We start from the raw sequence: 14,586 nt of genomic DNA on the forward strand, positions 1-14,586 counted from the left end.
TGCTCTCAAAGGACGTTTCTAAGGAAGATGTTTCAGACAGTCAGCCCCACTCCCTCTGCCCATGTACCCTTGAAACATCCTCTTTCAAGCCATTCACACTTCTTTCCCTTAATCCCCTTCTCTGCTCCTGCCCATTGAGTGGCCTCTCTGTCCCACTTGGAACACAAGCTGCTTTTGGCCAATCTGACGCATGCGTATGTGGTTTTAAAAAAATGCCCTTAGCTTTCTGTGTCATCTCTCCCCAGAATGGACTGACTTATATCTAATGCTTGCTAAAGAAACTAATTCCTACATTGTCATCAGAAACAGGTGACTGGAAAGGGTGACTGCTTATATTTAATAATATATGTGGTGTTTCAAAGCTCTGTTCACAGTGCCCCCTGGTGAGACACAGCAGGAAATAAAAGCCACTCAGCAGGGAAGGCAATTTACCAGACATTTGCAGCGGGCTTGAAAAACATCTCACACCTCTAGTCAGGGAGAAGTGACTGGCAGCGAAAGGATGCACAAGTGACTATTAGAAAACGTCTCCGAGAACACGGAGGTCTTAGAACAACTTGTAACAGCTGAACAAAGAAAACATTACGAAAAGTCTTCTCCCACGTCCCGCCCTGGTCTGCCCCCCAAGTCCTGACATCTATAGATGGTCTTTTCAGGCATGTTTTGGGGTATCCTTTTCGAGATGCCTGATGCAGTCACAACGGCTTGGGAGGACAGAGCAGTATCTCAGACCCCAGAGTACTCAGCAGTTGCTGCTGCTGCTGCTAAGTCGCTTCAGTCATGTTCGACTCTGTGCGACCCCATGGACGGCAGCCCACCAGGCTCCGCCATCCCTGGGATTCTCCAGGCAAGAACACTGGAGTGGGTTGCCATTTCCTTCTCCAACTCAGCAGTTACCTGGGTACAATGCACAGTCCAGGGCTGTAGGTCTGGGGTGGTGGTGAGATTCTGCACTTCCTGCAAACTCCCAGTGGAGCTGATGCTACTGTCTGAGAAGCCCACTCAGAGAAGCAAGGAAGTCAAGTTGAGCACGTCTTTTAGAGAAAGCTACCTATCCTTGCACAGACAGAGAAGCAGGGGTCAAGCAGAGAGCCCTCTGACTTGCCCACAGTTGCCAATAATGGCCAGAGGGAGTGGAGTGTAGGGCTGGGTGGAGCCAGTGGTGTCTACTTCTCTCCTGTGCTCTTTCCCTCATTCCAAGCAGAAGCAGCAGTGGAAGCAGAAGGAGCCAGACTGTACCTTCCTCACTGGACAATTAAAGGATTTTACCCAACCGTGGGCTTCCCAGTTAGTGTTAGTGGTAAAGAACTTGCTTGCCGATGCAGGAGATAGAAGGGATACAAGGTCAGTCCCTGGGTGGGGAAGATCCCCTGGAGGAGGGAATGGCTACCCACTCTAGTATTCTTGCCTGGAGAATCCCATGGACAGAGGAGCCCCAAGGGCTGCAGTCCATGGGGTTGCAAAGAGTCAGACATGACTGAAGTGATTGAGTTCCCACCCAACGATACACAACCTCAGCTCATGCTGCATCCTGCCTGCATCCATGACCCTCCATCAACACAATCGATCAAGTAGTGAGGTGACCCCCATACATTAAGTCACAAACAAAGGCCAGTCCATCTAACCCCAGGCTGCCACTGAGGACCCTTCCCTGCAGTTCAACCCTGAACCACTGATTTGATGTTGTCCAACGTCCTGACTTTCTGCTGCCTGGACATCACAGTTATTTACTTATTTCCCTATTTCACTTTAAAAAAAAGCACTTGCTGGGCTTTCTCAGTCTGCTCTTGTTCCCCCAAACACAGATATTTTGAAGGTGAAGATGCTGTATGTACAGTAGGAAATGGGACAAACAGAACGATGTTTCAGTTCCAGCTGCTACTGCTGCTGCTGCTAAGTCGCTTCAGTCGTGTCCGACTCCGTGCAACCCCATAGGCGGCAGCCCACCAGGCTCCTCTGTCCCTGGGATACTCCAGGCAAGAATACTGGAGTGGGTTACCATTTCCTTCTCCAATGCATGCATGCATGCAAAGTCGCTTCAGTTGTATCTGACTGTGTGCGACCCAACGGACAGCAGCCTACCAGGTTCCTCTGTCCACGGGATTCTCTAGGCAAGAATACTGGAGTGGGTTGCCATTTCCTTCTCCTCGGTTCCAGCTGGTCTATTACAAAAACAAAACAAAGAACAGCCATGAAAAACCTTGGGTGCCTGTGGAAGTGTGAGGAGCTTCTGGTGGTTTATTCTTGAGGTGCTTCTGAAAGGTTGCAGCCAAAAGCAAAATTCATGTTCAAGGTGGTCTTAGCAATTGGGAGCAAACAAGTCTCTTGTCCTCCAGGTGGAAGTCAGATAAAGAGTCTAGTTGCTGCGCTGCACTGGGCCGTGGAGGGAATAAAGGGGGCCTTCAACCGCAGGCTCTGTGAGCCTTTCCTCGTTTAGAAAGCTCTAGGGACTTCCCTGGTGGTCCAGTGGCTAAAACTCCAAGCTCCCAATGCAGGGGGCCTGGGTTCAATCCCTGGTCTGGGAACTAGATCCATATACTGCAATTAGGGTTGAAGATCCCAAGTGCTGCAACTAAGACCCAGCACAGCCAAATAAGACAACAACAACAACCGAAAAACCATTAAGAAGCAGTGGAGTCTTTGAAGCCTTTCTCAGCTTTAACAAGAGACTCAAACCCCAAACTCCCAAATTTAGATTGTTCCCTGTGCAGGGAAAGAGGCATAAATCCAATTCTGTGTTAACACAACCACATTCTGCTCCCCATGTCCTGCGGTAACAGAGTCTTGGAAGCCAGGAGATGCTTCATAGGTATGTGCCCTGGGGAAGTGATGGGAAGTTACTCCATCACTGAGTAACTCTTTGGGGGTGAAGTCAGCCTTCAAGAAACTTCCCTCTGATGCTTTTTCTATTTATCCACAAGGCTAGAGACTTAGGTCAGTGGGACCTTGGCCCAATAAAAGTCATATTTCTGAATTGGGAAAGGGGTGGGCTCAGAGGCATAAATGGGCCAATCACGTCTCCTGTTTGACCCATTGCCTGGCAAAGCATGATCACAACTGGTGACCCATCTGCCAAAGAGACATGGGGTTGATCCTGGGGTAGTGGGTCCCTGGAGGCTGTCTGCCCACCTCTCACCACCTTACTTTGCACGGAATCGGCCAGGCAGTAACTTGGTGCCCAGGCTGTGCCTGTGCGTCAGGGAGCACCTTGAGGGACCCATCATACTCCTCTCTGTCCCCATCATACTCCTCTCTGTCCCCAGTGAAATCAATACCCATGAAATATTGGCTGATCTGATCAAAACCCTGATAGCACTCAACACTCCTTTCTCCACCAAACAAAACTCACAACAAAACTACATCCCGAAGCAGCTGACCTTGGACTAATAGCTCACCATAGATATACACGATTAACCTCTGTCTTAGCCCATAAGGCTTTTTCTTCCTCTTCCAAATAGTTATCTGAATGGTCATTTTTAAAGCACTGGGGAGAAGAGAAGCATCATGCTTTCCCCAGCTCTCTTTATAGAAGGCAATGAATGAAGAGGTATGGGTTTGCTTAGAAGTCAGATCAGCCCTGGTCCACAGCCCAGCTCTGCACTTACCTTTTATTTATTTATTTTTAGAAATATTTATTTATTTATTTGGCTGCACCAGGTTTTAGCTGTGGCATGTAGGATGTAGTGCCCTGACCAGGGATCAAACCCAAGCCCCCTGCATTGGGAGCGTGATGTCCTGGACACTGGACCACCAAGGAGTTCCCTGCACTTGCCTTTCAGCTTTGCTCTCTGTGCCTCAGTTTTCCCACGTGTAAGATGGAAACCCAGATCCTTATCAGGTAGGGTTCATGGTGAGGACTGAGATAGTGCATATAAAGTACTTGGTATAGTATCTGCCACATGATGAAAGCTGAATAAGGGTTTGATCTTACTATAATGTCCAAGTCAGAGCAGTGCTGGATTTTACCTGTTTTCATGTTTATATACATGCAGAATGTCTTTCCATGGTAGGAATGTAAGTGATTTGCTGTGGTGATTGTTTACCTGTCAAAAAACCATTCTCTAAAACCAACACCATCCTGTCATGCCAATTTCTGCAAAGATATAAAAGAAGAACATGAAATATAAAGGAATGGGGAAAGGCCACTCTCCCACGCACTGAAAATGATATTTCGGTCACATAGAAGCATCTCTGATGCAGTAAACAGAGGTTTCAAACTTGGGTGCCACTACCACCACCACTCGGATGAAATGTGACAGCGACTGACACTCACAGAGTAAGGTTCCTTACCTGAGAGCTCAGAGCAGGAGTCCCCGGAGGCTCCGGGGAGTGAGGCTGTCAAGAGGGTGTCCAACTGGAATCTGGTGGGTGACTCCTCAAACTCAACAGTGTAGTAAGGGGGAGCTGTCAGGCTGCCCAGGGCTGGATGACAGACAGAGCCACTGCTGGCCTTTGGGGACCCGAGCCTGTGCGGGAGCTGGATTTAACTGATCAGAGAGTGATAAGACCGGAGGCAACCAGCGCCAGGGTAGACAAACCCCAGTTTACCTCCTGATCTCCCTGTTTGCCCAGCCCTTGGTGAACACTGCATTCTGCATTTTGACAGAACCTTCCTCCTCACTCCCCACACTGCTGCAAAAGTGCCTCTGCACCTCTGGCTTCATCAATGCAGTGACAGTCCCATTCTTCCTTTTCTTAATTTTAATTTTTTTGGCCATGCCATGCAGCTTGCAGGATCTTAGCTCCCCAACCAGAGACTGAACCTAGGTGCACAGCAGTGAAAGCACTGAGTCCTAACCACTGGACTACCAGGGAATTCCCCTGATGTTCCCATTCTGCAGGTGAGAAGACTGAGGCTGGCAGGGGACTCACTCACCAGGACTCGTGGCCAAACTAATGCACCACTCATGGTTTTTCTCTGAGTCTGCCTTTAAAAACGCATAAGAGTTGCGGCGTTAACACACATGATTTCACACACCTGGATATCTTTCTACTTTAAAAAATGGCCCTCCCTAACTTGATTGCTTTACTGAAATCTATTCTTTACCCCTTATAAAAAGAAGTCCCATTTTTCAGCGACTGAACTGCTTCTAGCTACTTTTTCTCTTTCCGGCTGGTGAGGCTTGGTAGAACATTTCTCTTCCTCTGTATTTGATAAGTAAGACTAATGAATAGATCTGCCACCTCACTAACTGTATAAGGATAAATAAGGTGGCAGATTTTAATAAAATGAAGCCCTGGCAAAAGGTAAAGGCCGGGAGATCAAATTCTATGTAAGATCTATGAAGATTGATTTCTTTCTTAAGGCCAAATTGATGATTACTATCAGAAGGAAAGAACTAATTAGGACAAAATCCCCGACTTGTAAGAGACCTCTAAATTCTACCCTGCTCCTGTTTACTGCTTGAATCTCTAGCAAGTGGTGGACCAGGATTTTCTTGAGTGCTTCTGGTGATGGGGAATTCACTACCTCATGAGAGAAGTCATTCATCTTGAGAAGGCTTTGTTCTGACTTCTAAAATTTCTTTTTTGTGCTTAGGTGAAATGCTTGAAGAGTCCATCATTGGAACAGCTCTAATCCCTGTGGCCATACTGAATGTGGCTAATTCCTTTTATGTATGAAATCTCTTGGAGAAGGCAATGGCACCCGACTCCAGCACTCTTGCCTGGAAAATCCCATGGACGGAAGAGCCTGGTGGGCCACAGTCCATGGGGTCATTAAGAGTCGGACAAGACTCAGCGACTTCACTTTCACTTTTCACTTTCATGCATTGGAGAAGGAAATGGCAACCCACTCCAGTGTTCTTGCCTGGAGAATCCCAGGGACGGGGGAGCCTCATGGGCTGCCGTCTATGGGGTCGCACCGAGTCAGACACGACTGAAGCGACTTAGCAGCAGCAGCAGCAGCATGAAATCTCTCCCTCAGAAGATGACCACGATGGTCACCCAAGTCCTCTCTTCTATGGAGAGAAGCAGCCCCACTTCTTCAGCTGTTCTGTCACTGTCCGATTATTTCCTTCTGATGAGGCTGCAGTTTCTCTGTGGCTTTCGTTACGTGCAGGGGACACCTGTCGTTTCATGGCCACCCATCATCTTTCTCTATTTGTAGAAATCCACGGTTTAGGTCCTGTCTCCCTAATGCGGCAGTAAGAACTGAAATTCCCAGCCTCCCCTGTACCGCAGACACAGTCCCATGTCTCAGGTTCCAGCAGTGGGCTTCACTGAGCTGAAACACTGTTCTCGCAGATGGAGGCAGAAGCACTGAGCATCTCAGGGAGGCTGAGTTCCTGGTGCAGGAATGGTACAGGTGCTTGTGGGTGTAGTAGTCACAGAAATCAAGCCCCTGGTAACTGCAGACCTGCCGTTGTCAATTCCTGCCTTCGCAGTATCTGCTGGCAGCCCTGACAGCAATGGCTTCATCAGGACTTTTCTGTGTCACGGTTTGTAAGTTATTCCTAAAAGCCTCGTCTTTCTCTAACCCTCTCAACAATTGCATGAATCATCTATGGGAGCATATTCACTACCATGCGTAAAGTAGGTAACAAATGGGAATTTGATGCATGACTCAAGGAACTCAAAGCTGGGCTCTGTAACAACTAAAGCAGTGGGAGCGGGTGGGACGCGGGAGGGAGGTTAAGGAGAGAGAGGTCATATGTGCACCTGTGGCTGATTCATGTTGATGGATGGCCGAGGCCAATACAGTATTGTGAAGCAATTTTCCTTCAATTAAAAAAATAAGTTTGGGAAAAAAAAATAATATCTTTGAATAAATTCCTTTTTTGTCTTAAATTAGCTGGAGTTGCTTGCTGCTGGGAACCCTGATTCATCCAGGCCCTCACTGGACACACAGCTCCAGCAGGGATCCCTCCAGAGCACAGAGAACCATCCCAGCCATCCTGCTTCTACTGACGAAGCCTGGACCCAGATTAACTCTCCTGAGTGACCATGCCACACACCTGACTCACATTAAATTTAACGGTCAACTGAAACCCTCACACTTCTGGGGCAGGGACTCACTCCCTGGTCCAGGGAATTTCTAGGAAAACAGACTTTATGTAGTTCCTTATTACTTGTTCAATGGAAAATGGTGTCTGAGCTTCCCCCCACCCCCAACCACGATATTTAATGTATGAGAGTGATGCCTTTGAAGTGCTGAAAAAGTGCAGTCATTCCCTTGACAAGGAAAGGGAGGAATTATGGATGAAATCCTGCCCCCTCCCTCCCCTGCAGCACATGCTGTCGGAGTCTCAAGGTCACCCGGCAGCCGTCTCAGGCAGATGCTTCTCTCTTCCCTCTTCACTATCAAAGTGTTTTCAAGGGAACCACAGAAGGGACAGCTGCCTTTGATTGTTCCCTTCTTGATCCTCCTGGGTCCCTAACCACTCCCAGGGGTCTCCGTGAGTGCAGAAAGAGGCCTCATAAAACAGCCTTAAAATAAACAAGAATTTTCTCCTTTTCTTCTACTGCCTGCCCTGAAGGAAAAAGGGAAAAGAAAAGCGAGGGAGAGGGTGGGTGTTTGATGGCAGAGAGGAGAGTCCCTTATGCATCTTACAACATCAGTAAACACCTGTGAGATAAATACATTTGATTTAGACCCAACGCAGATCAGGAAAAAGGGAGGGTAGTATGAAGTTCTGTGCAAATAATTCCTTAGGGATAATTCTGAAACCACCTAGAAAAACAGAATTCGAAATGATTTCCCCAGATGTACTAAATGTCTTCATGGTCTGGGTCAGAAAGACAGGCTCATAATAATCCACCTGGCCTTTCTAAAGGCCAGGTGATAGAACAAAAGCCCCAGGTTGGTCTGGCAGCAGGAAATGTTGGAGATGAATCTCCACACTCTACACCTTTGCTACTCAAAGTGCGGTCCCTGGACCAGTAGCATCGGCATCACCTGGATGCTTGTTCAAGATGCTGAATCTCAAGCTCGACCTAGCCCCACTGAATCAGAACCTGCATTTCAATGAGATGCCCCGTGATGTATATACAAAGTGAATGTGAGAAACCTTTTCCAATACCGTCAATGAGATGTTTGGGAAAAGTCAGTCAGTCTTAGAAGGACCTTTCTGCAGAGCTGAAAGACCCAAGTGAGCCCAAGTGAGAGCAGTGGCTTTCAGTGATTCATCACCCACATGGAACTGTAGGACTAACATCATGGACAGCCTCCCCTCAGTGCTTTGGGGTGGGGCAGTCGTGTCCAGCTCTCAGGAGACACCGTTGTCTGGGAGCTCTGACCAGAGAGGCAGCTGCCACAGCCAAGCTGTCTCACTGCCATACTTCCTGACATGCTTGTGCTTTTGGTAAAAAGGAGATGGGACACTGGGGAATACTACTGAGCAACACAAAAGGAACAAACCCTTGACACACGCAATATTAATTCTTGGATGGATCTCAAGGGCATTGTGTCTGAGTGAAGAAAGCCACTTATTATATGGTTCCACTTATAGGACATTCTCAAGATGACAACACTACAGAGGAAAACAGATCAGTGGTTGCCAGGGGTTCGGGATGGTGTGTGTGCAGGAAGCGGGTAGGAGTGACTATAAAGGGGCAGCACGAGGGGGAATCTTTGTGCGGATGGAATAATGATTGTGGTGGCGGTTAAACACACGTACCACGTCATAAATGGCTTAGGGCCATAAACTCACATTGTGCCCATGGCTGTTTTCATGTCTGATACTATACTGGAGGCCCTTGAGATGTTCCCACTGGGGGAACTGGGTGAAGGGCACACAGAACCTCTCTGGACTCTCCTTGCAACTTCCTGTGAATCTATATTGAGAAACAAAAAGTTAAGAAAACAAAAGGAGATGGCAGTCATGAGGCCATGATCTGGTGAGATGCATCCTTATAGTGACATATCCTGGGGGCCTTGTTTGTGCTTGTGCTCAGTCGCTAAGTCGTGTCTGACTCTTTGAGACCTCATGGACTGTAGTCCGCCAGGCTCCTCTGTCCATGGGATTCTCCAAGCAAGAATACTGGAGTGGGCTGCCATTTCCTTCTCCAGGGGGTCTTGCCAACCCAGGGATCGAACTTGTGTCTCCTGCTTGGCAGGTGGATTCTTTGCCATTGAGTCACCTGGGAATCCTGGAAGACTTGTTGCAAGGCTTCTTTACTTTCCTGCCTGTTTTAACAGAAGACATCAACATCATACTCTGAGGTCCCTTTTCCTAAGTCCTCCTGCATGCAGTCCAGAACGTTCTATCACACTTAAACAGCATCACGACCATTCTGAGATATCTATCTATCTAATGTGTAAATGTAGTAAGAGGAGTGTGTGTGACATGTCCCAGCAGAACATCAGCTCAGAAAGACTCTCATTTTGAGTTGAGGAAACAGGTTTAGAATGGAGAAGAGGCCCTGCCAAGCTCACCCGAGCAGCTGACGGCAGCGATGGGCCCAGAGGTGAAATCTGGTGGCCAGCCTGGAGCCCTATGTTGTACCACCTGCCTCCTGTCTTTGCAGCTGCGTACCAGAGATTTGCAATGGCATTAAAATTCAGAATGCATCCAAAGGTTAACTCCGAAAAGCAACATCCAAAGAACGTATCAGCGACATCAGGGCATCTCTTTTAATTGCCTATTCACGCAGGCAGATAGTCTTTTCATATTCAGAGCTAAACTTAGAGATGTGTCCTTTTGCGGGGCTCTGTTATCTGACTGCCTCATCAGGAATGGGAACTAATGTGCAATGTGATTGCTGAGTTTGAGTTCTATTTTTTTTTCCCTATGAAGCAGGAAGTTTAAAATGTGCTGGGTTATTTTTAAAGAGGGTGAAAAAATAGGCATCCTACCAGCTTCTGTAACGGCCCTGTCGAAAGGCACGTGCTGCTTTATTCAGGCACTGGCCAGCTGGGAGGAACAGGAGTGGCTTGAAGTCTCACTGGGGAGGTTTCCTGGTGGACGGATTGGGGATGAGTGTCCCTACACTCAAGTGGCGGCAGAGGACATGGGCTTAGTTGCTGACTTGATGCGGACAGAGATCTTGGGGTTTTTTTTGGCAGTGATATCTAGTAGTTTGTTTCCTTTAGGAATTTCATGCTCGTGATCAGTCGTATCAGACACTTTGTGACCGCGTGGAGTGTAGCCTGCCAGGCTCCTCTGTCCTTGGGATTTGCTAGGCAAGAATACTGGAGTGAGTTGCCATTTTCTGCTCCAGGGGATCTTCCCGACACAGGGACCGAACCCCATGTCCCCTGCGACTCCTGCCCTGTCAGGTGGATTCTTTACCACTGCGCTGCCTGGGAATGACCGCCCACTCCAGTATTCTTGCCTGGAAAATCCCATAGACAGAGGAGCTCACTGACTCGATGGATGGGAGTCTGAGTGAACTCCGGGAGATGGTGATGGACAGGGAGGCCTGGCGTGCTGGGATTCATGGGGTCGCAGAGTTGGACACTACTGAGCGACTGAACTGAACTGAAGCAACCTAGTGTGCAGGCATGAAAGAAAATCTAGTTGAACTTGGTTTCATTAAGTTAAACATTTCTTGCTCACCGACATTGCATAGGGTACTGTCCTAGGAACAAGATTTGCAACACAATTGTTTTGGTGCAATTTTCTCACAGCCCCTGGAAGAGCAGCAAAACCCTAGAGAATCATAAACCACCATGGGGGAACACTGCAGCAGAAAGTTCCAGAAATGAATGGCAAACAGGTCAATCTTCCTTGTATGAGTTATCAGTTTCCTCTTCTCTCTGCCCAGTCTCAGAAGTTCAGAACGCCTTTTCTCTGCTACTGCAAGTGGAAGCCCTGTCAAAATACCTTCTCTAATATCCTCCCAACAACCCTGTTAACTAGCTATTTTTTTTTAATGCAGTTTAAAAAAGATGAAAATGAGAACTAGATGGTGCAGTAACTTGTCCATCAGTTCAAAATGAATCAGGGGCTGAATCAGCTGAGACCACAAAGGTTTCAGGTTTCAGACCTGCATTGGATCCTGGTGCTGTGGAGAAGCTGGGAAATTTCTCCCTGACTTGAGCCCTGAGGCCAACAAGCCCAGGAAACGCTCCCCCAGTTGGGGAGGGTGTCCACCTGGGGCCGGTGGGAAAGGGAGTCAGGAGTGGGAGGATGTGAATACATCTCTGACCACTCAGCTGGGACTGAGGCTGGCGTATGTAAGGCGAGGGGCAGAGCGAGGTGAGTTGGGACCCCAGGATGATTGAAACAGATTTTTTTTCTCAAAGACTCACCTAGGATCCTTACCCTATATCCATGCCCAGAGCACACAGCCTGAGGTTAGTAAGTGCTGTGTGTTAACAGCCTACATGAGACAACCCTGAGTGAAACATCACCCAGCTGGAGTTAAAACTTTTTGCCTGAGGCTTCCCAGGAAATCTCAGGGGTGGAGAGGCTCGCAGATCTCCTCCAATCCTTACCTGTGGCCTGACCGCACTTTCTTCCAGCTTCTGCCTTCTTGTGTTGGGAGCTCACACCTTTATCTTGGTGCGATTTGGGTGAAGAATCCTTCTTCAGGGGAGAATGGGTGGCACTCAAACCTGGAGTATATAAGAACCATTGCAAGCTGAGAGGGAGGGGGCAGCAGAAGCCAAGTAGAGCCGTTTGTATTGATACTTGTGGCTGCAGGCGCAGGAGTCATGTGATTTCTCACTGCAAACGGAAGGGATGCACAGAGCTGAGTGGCCGGTGGGGAGGCTCCCCTGCCTCCCCCAGATACTAAGGGGCCCTTGTACAGTGGCTAAGAACTGAGTGAAAAAGCCCCCTGCCGGACAAGTGAAAGGCAAATGTTGCAGACACTTTAGCTTCCAAAAGGAACACATTAAATGCCTTCTTCACACTGATGCTACACAGAGGGTGATGCACAGTTAAAAATAAACTGACCTTCTGTTCTCCTGGCCTGACTCAGAATTCTGGTCCCTGGCACTCAGTTGCTTGGGTTGCTTCCTAAAGAAGAAACAGATGTCGAGTGCTAAGCAGGGGTGACCAGCCCTTGCCAGAGGTGCTTGTGACGTCTGCTGTGTACTGGGCCTCACTGTCCCAGGCTCCAGGGGACTGCCTGGGCCTCTCCCCAGCTCCCCAGAGGTCTCAGTGGGTACAGCAGGAGTCCTCTTCTCCACCAGACCTGGGCTGGGTCAGGAGCCAGAGGGGATCAGCTGGAGACTTGGTTTGACCTCCCAAGGGTGAACTTTGACCCTCCATGACCCTCACCCCAATCCCAGAATGCTACCCCCATCCATAAACATCATTTCATTCTGGCCCTTGGGGCAGGGCATGCCAGGTTGAGACAACCTGTTTTCCTCCACTTCCCACCCCTCCCCTCCCAAATCTTGGTCAAGGCACGCAAGTGACACTCAGAACTCCACTCTCTGTGGACGTGTTCACTGCAGGAGGCAAAAGTACTTCCAAGTGGCACCTATATGTCCTCTGCCTGACGGGAAGGAAATCCAAGGGTAGCACCCAGAGGTGTCTGCAGTCCCAGGGGGCTAGAGCTTGGTTAGCCAAGTTCTAGTTGGCAGAGCAGAAGGTGCTCAGCGACACGAGCACCTATCTTGTGCCTTCTAGATAGCGCCTTCATTTCCCTTGACTTTTTTCCTGCGGGGTCATCTTTTCCGATTTCTTAACCGAGTGACTTTCTTAGGCTACAGCTGGGTACGAGTTCACAGGTACCATAAAAACAATGCGCGGCTTGGGAAAATCATTTCTTTTAATGACAGAGAAAGCACACCAAACTATAACAGAAGCCCATCAGGAGTTGCCACTGTACATAATCAATGCCCAAAGGCCCTGAGCTAGCATCAGACATTCACAGGGAAGTCAGGCGCAGTTAAGGAAACATCCAGGCAGCATCTCTGAGGACAGGAGGAAGTGAGAGACAGCGAAGACTCAGGACATGCTGTGTATCTGTAACTTGGATTCCTCTGTAGACAGTTTGTTTTTTCCCCCTTCCTCATTGGATGGTAGGGGCTGGGGAGGTTTGCAAATGACCAAGTGGAAGAGAAGCCTTGCATCAGCATCAGAGAAGAGCCAATACTGTAGACGGATGTGGCCCGAGTACGCCATGGGTCATACCCAAGAAACAGGGCTTGACCTTGGTCCTCTGAACAACGGCTCAGGGGCTAGTACAACGTTTGAACAGCAGCTCCTTTAGACTCTGGGGTCTGTGCACAAGTTCCCAAAGGCATGCTAGGAAATATGTTTATCAACAAAACTTTGCCATCCCAAAGGGTAAGAGTCATTCTCCTAGTTTTTAACCTCATGTTATCTAGGTTTCAAATGAAAGGACAAGAAAGAAAAGGCAGCAACTCAGAGATTGTTTGCAATATTGTGGCACTTCACTAATCTCTTCTGCTTATAATATATGGCAGAGCAAACGGAACCCTGTCGATATAAACTTTCATTATAGATAACCCTATACTGTACACTCTCGGAATACAGAGAGAATCCATCCTATCATACATCTTTCATCTTTAAAAATAATCTAACATAGTCATATTCTCTGGCTAGTAACAAACTATTAACATCTTCTGAGAATACAGAGAGAACTCTGGGATTAATAGTAAATTCTCCAACGTGCTCCGCCCCCCATCCCCTATGCAGCATCATCTATGAACACATTTCTGCAACAGCATCTCAGGGACATTCATAACTATGGAAGGGAATGGATATGTTAGTTTCACCAAATGGACTTTTAGCAAGAAGTGATGGGACATTTTTACCTTGGCAAAAATGAAGCACAAACATAACAGTTTACAGGTTCGGGCCATGCAAATGCATGTGTGAATTTTTTAATGTGGGGGGATTTTATTCTCACCCCGAAACCACAATCAGCATGCAGGTTTTTTTTTTCAACTATTGAGTTAGAGATAATTGTTGGCAGTGCAGCTCTTTTGTGTAACCATGATCACTAAGGCAAGGTTATTATTTCACCTTGTGTAGAATAACAGCAATATCTTGTCAGATGCATGTTTATACAGTACAGATCTGCTACTTACTGTTTTTTTCTTCAAAAAAGAAAAGAAATCTCAAAACACAGATCCCTAAACACAATTCAGTTGAAAATGAACTGTTAAGCTTTTAGAAATATATTTTAAACTACAAGGCTGCCCTGTTTTGGGGGTTTTTTATATGAACATTTTAAAAAGTTCCCACCCCTAAAAATTTGTCTTCGTTATTGGTAACAGTCTCACCAATTTGCTATCATGTTGACTCTTACGGAACTGCAGCTACTAAGGTCCTTAATGTGTAATAAATATAATGCTATTCAGGGTCAGTACGGTGAAGTTCTCCAACTGTCAGCCTGGAACCTGAATGACCTTTAGTCCTCAGTCCACCCACTGGGCAGAGGCCCTTGGCAAGGGGTGTCCAACTGCCGCAGGGGGGCTTTCAGATGAGGCCAGTGTGGCTGCCCCCCGGCCTTCTACCTCTGGATCCGGGTGCACTCGGATCTGTAGGCCAGTGACATGTCCTTTGTTTCTCAACAGGAGCTCACGAGAGCTGCATTTGCTTTGTCAAGAGCAGCTGAGGCAGTAGAGGCAGCTCCTTGGCTCAGCCAAAAACAGATGCCAGGTGAGATTTGCAGGTTCGTGTGAAGCCAACGCAGCAGCAGAACTGGCAAGTCCCCCGG

At 47.9% G+C, this 14,586-nt stretch overlaps 1 protein-coding gene across 1 annotated transcript in view; it reads right to left on the reverse strand.

The window, feature by feature from the left end:
• Positions 1-14,284: 14,284 nt before the first annotated feature.
• Positions 14,285-14,586, reverse strand: part of BTBD11 (BTB (POZ) domain containing 11) — a 330,664-nt gene continuing 330,362 nt past the window's right edge. Inside the window, exon 19 of the mRNA XM_010853458.1 lies at positions 14,285-14,407. Within this exon, the coding sequence (XP_010851760.1) occupies positions 14,285-14,407 (123 nt within the window). The remainder of the gene's footprint in view (positions 14,408-14,586) is intronic.

Source organism: Bison bison, unplaced genomic scaffold (assembly GCF_000754665.1).
Source record: "Bison bison bison isolate TAMUID 2011002044 unplaced genomic scaffold, Bison_UMD1.0 scf7180017864327, whole genome shotgun sequence".
In the NCBI taxonomy this organism is placed as follows: Eukaryota; Metazoa; Chordata; class Mammalia; order Artiodactyla; family Bovidae; genus Bison; species Bison bison.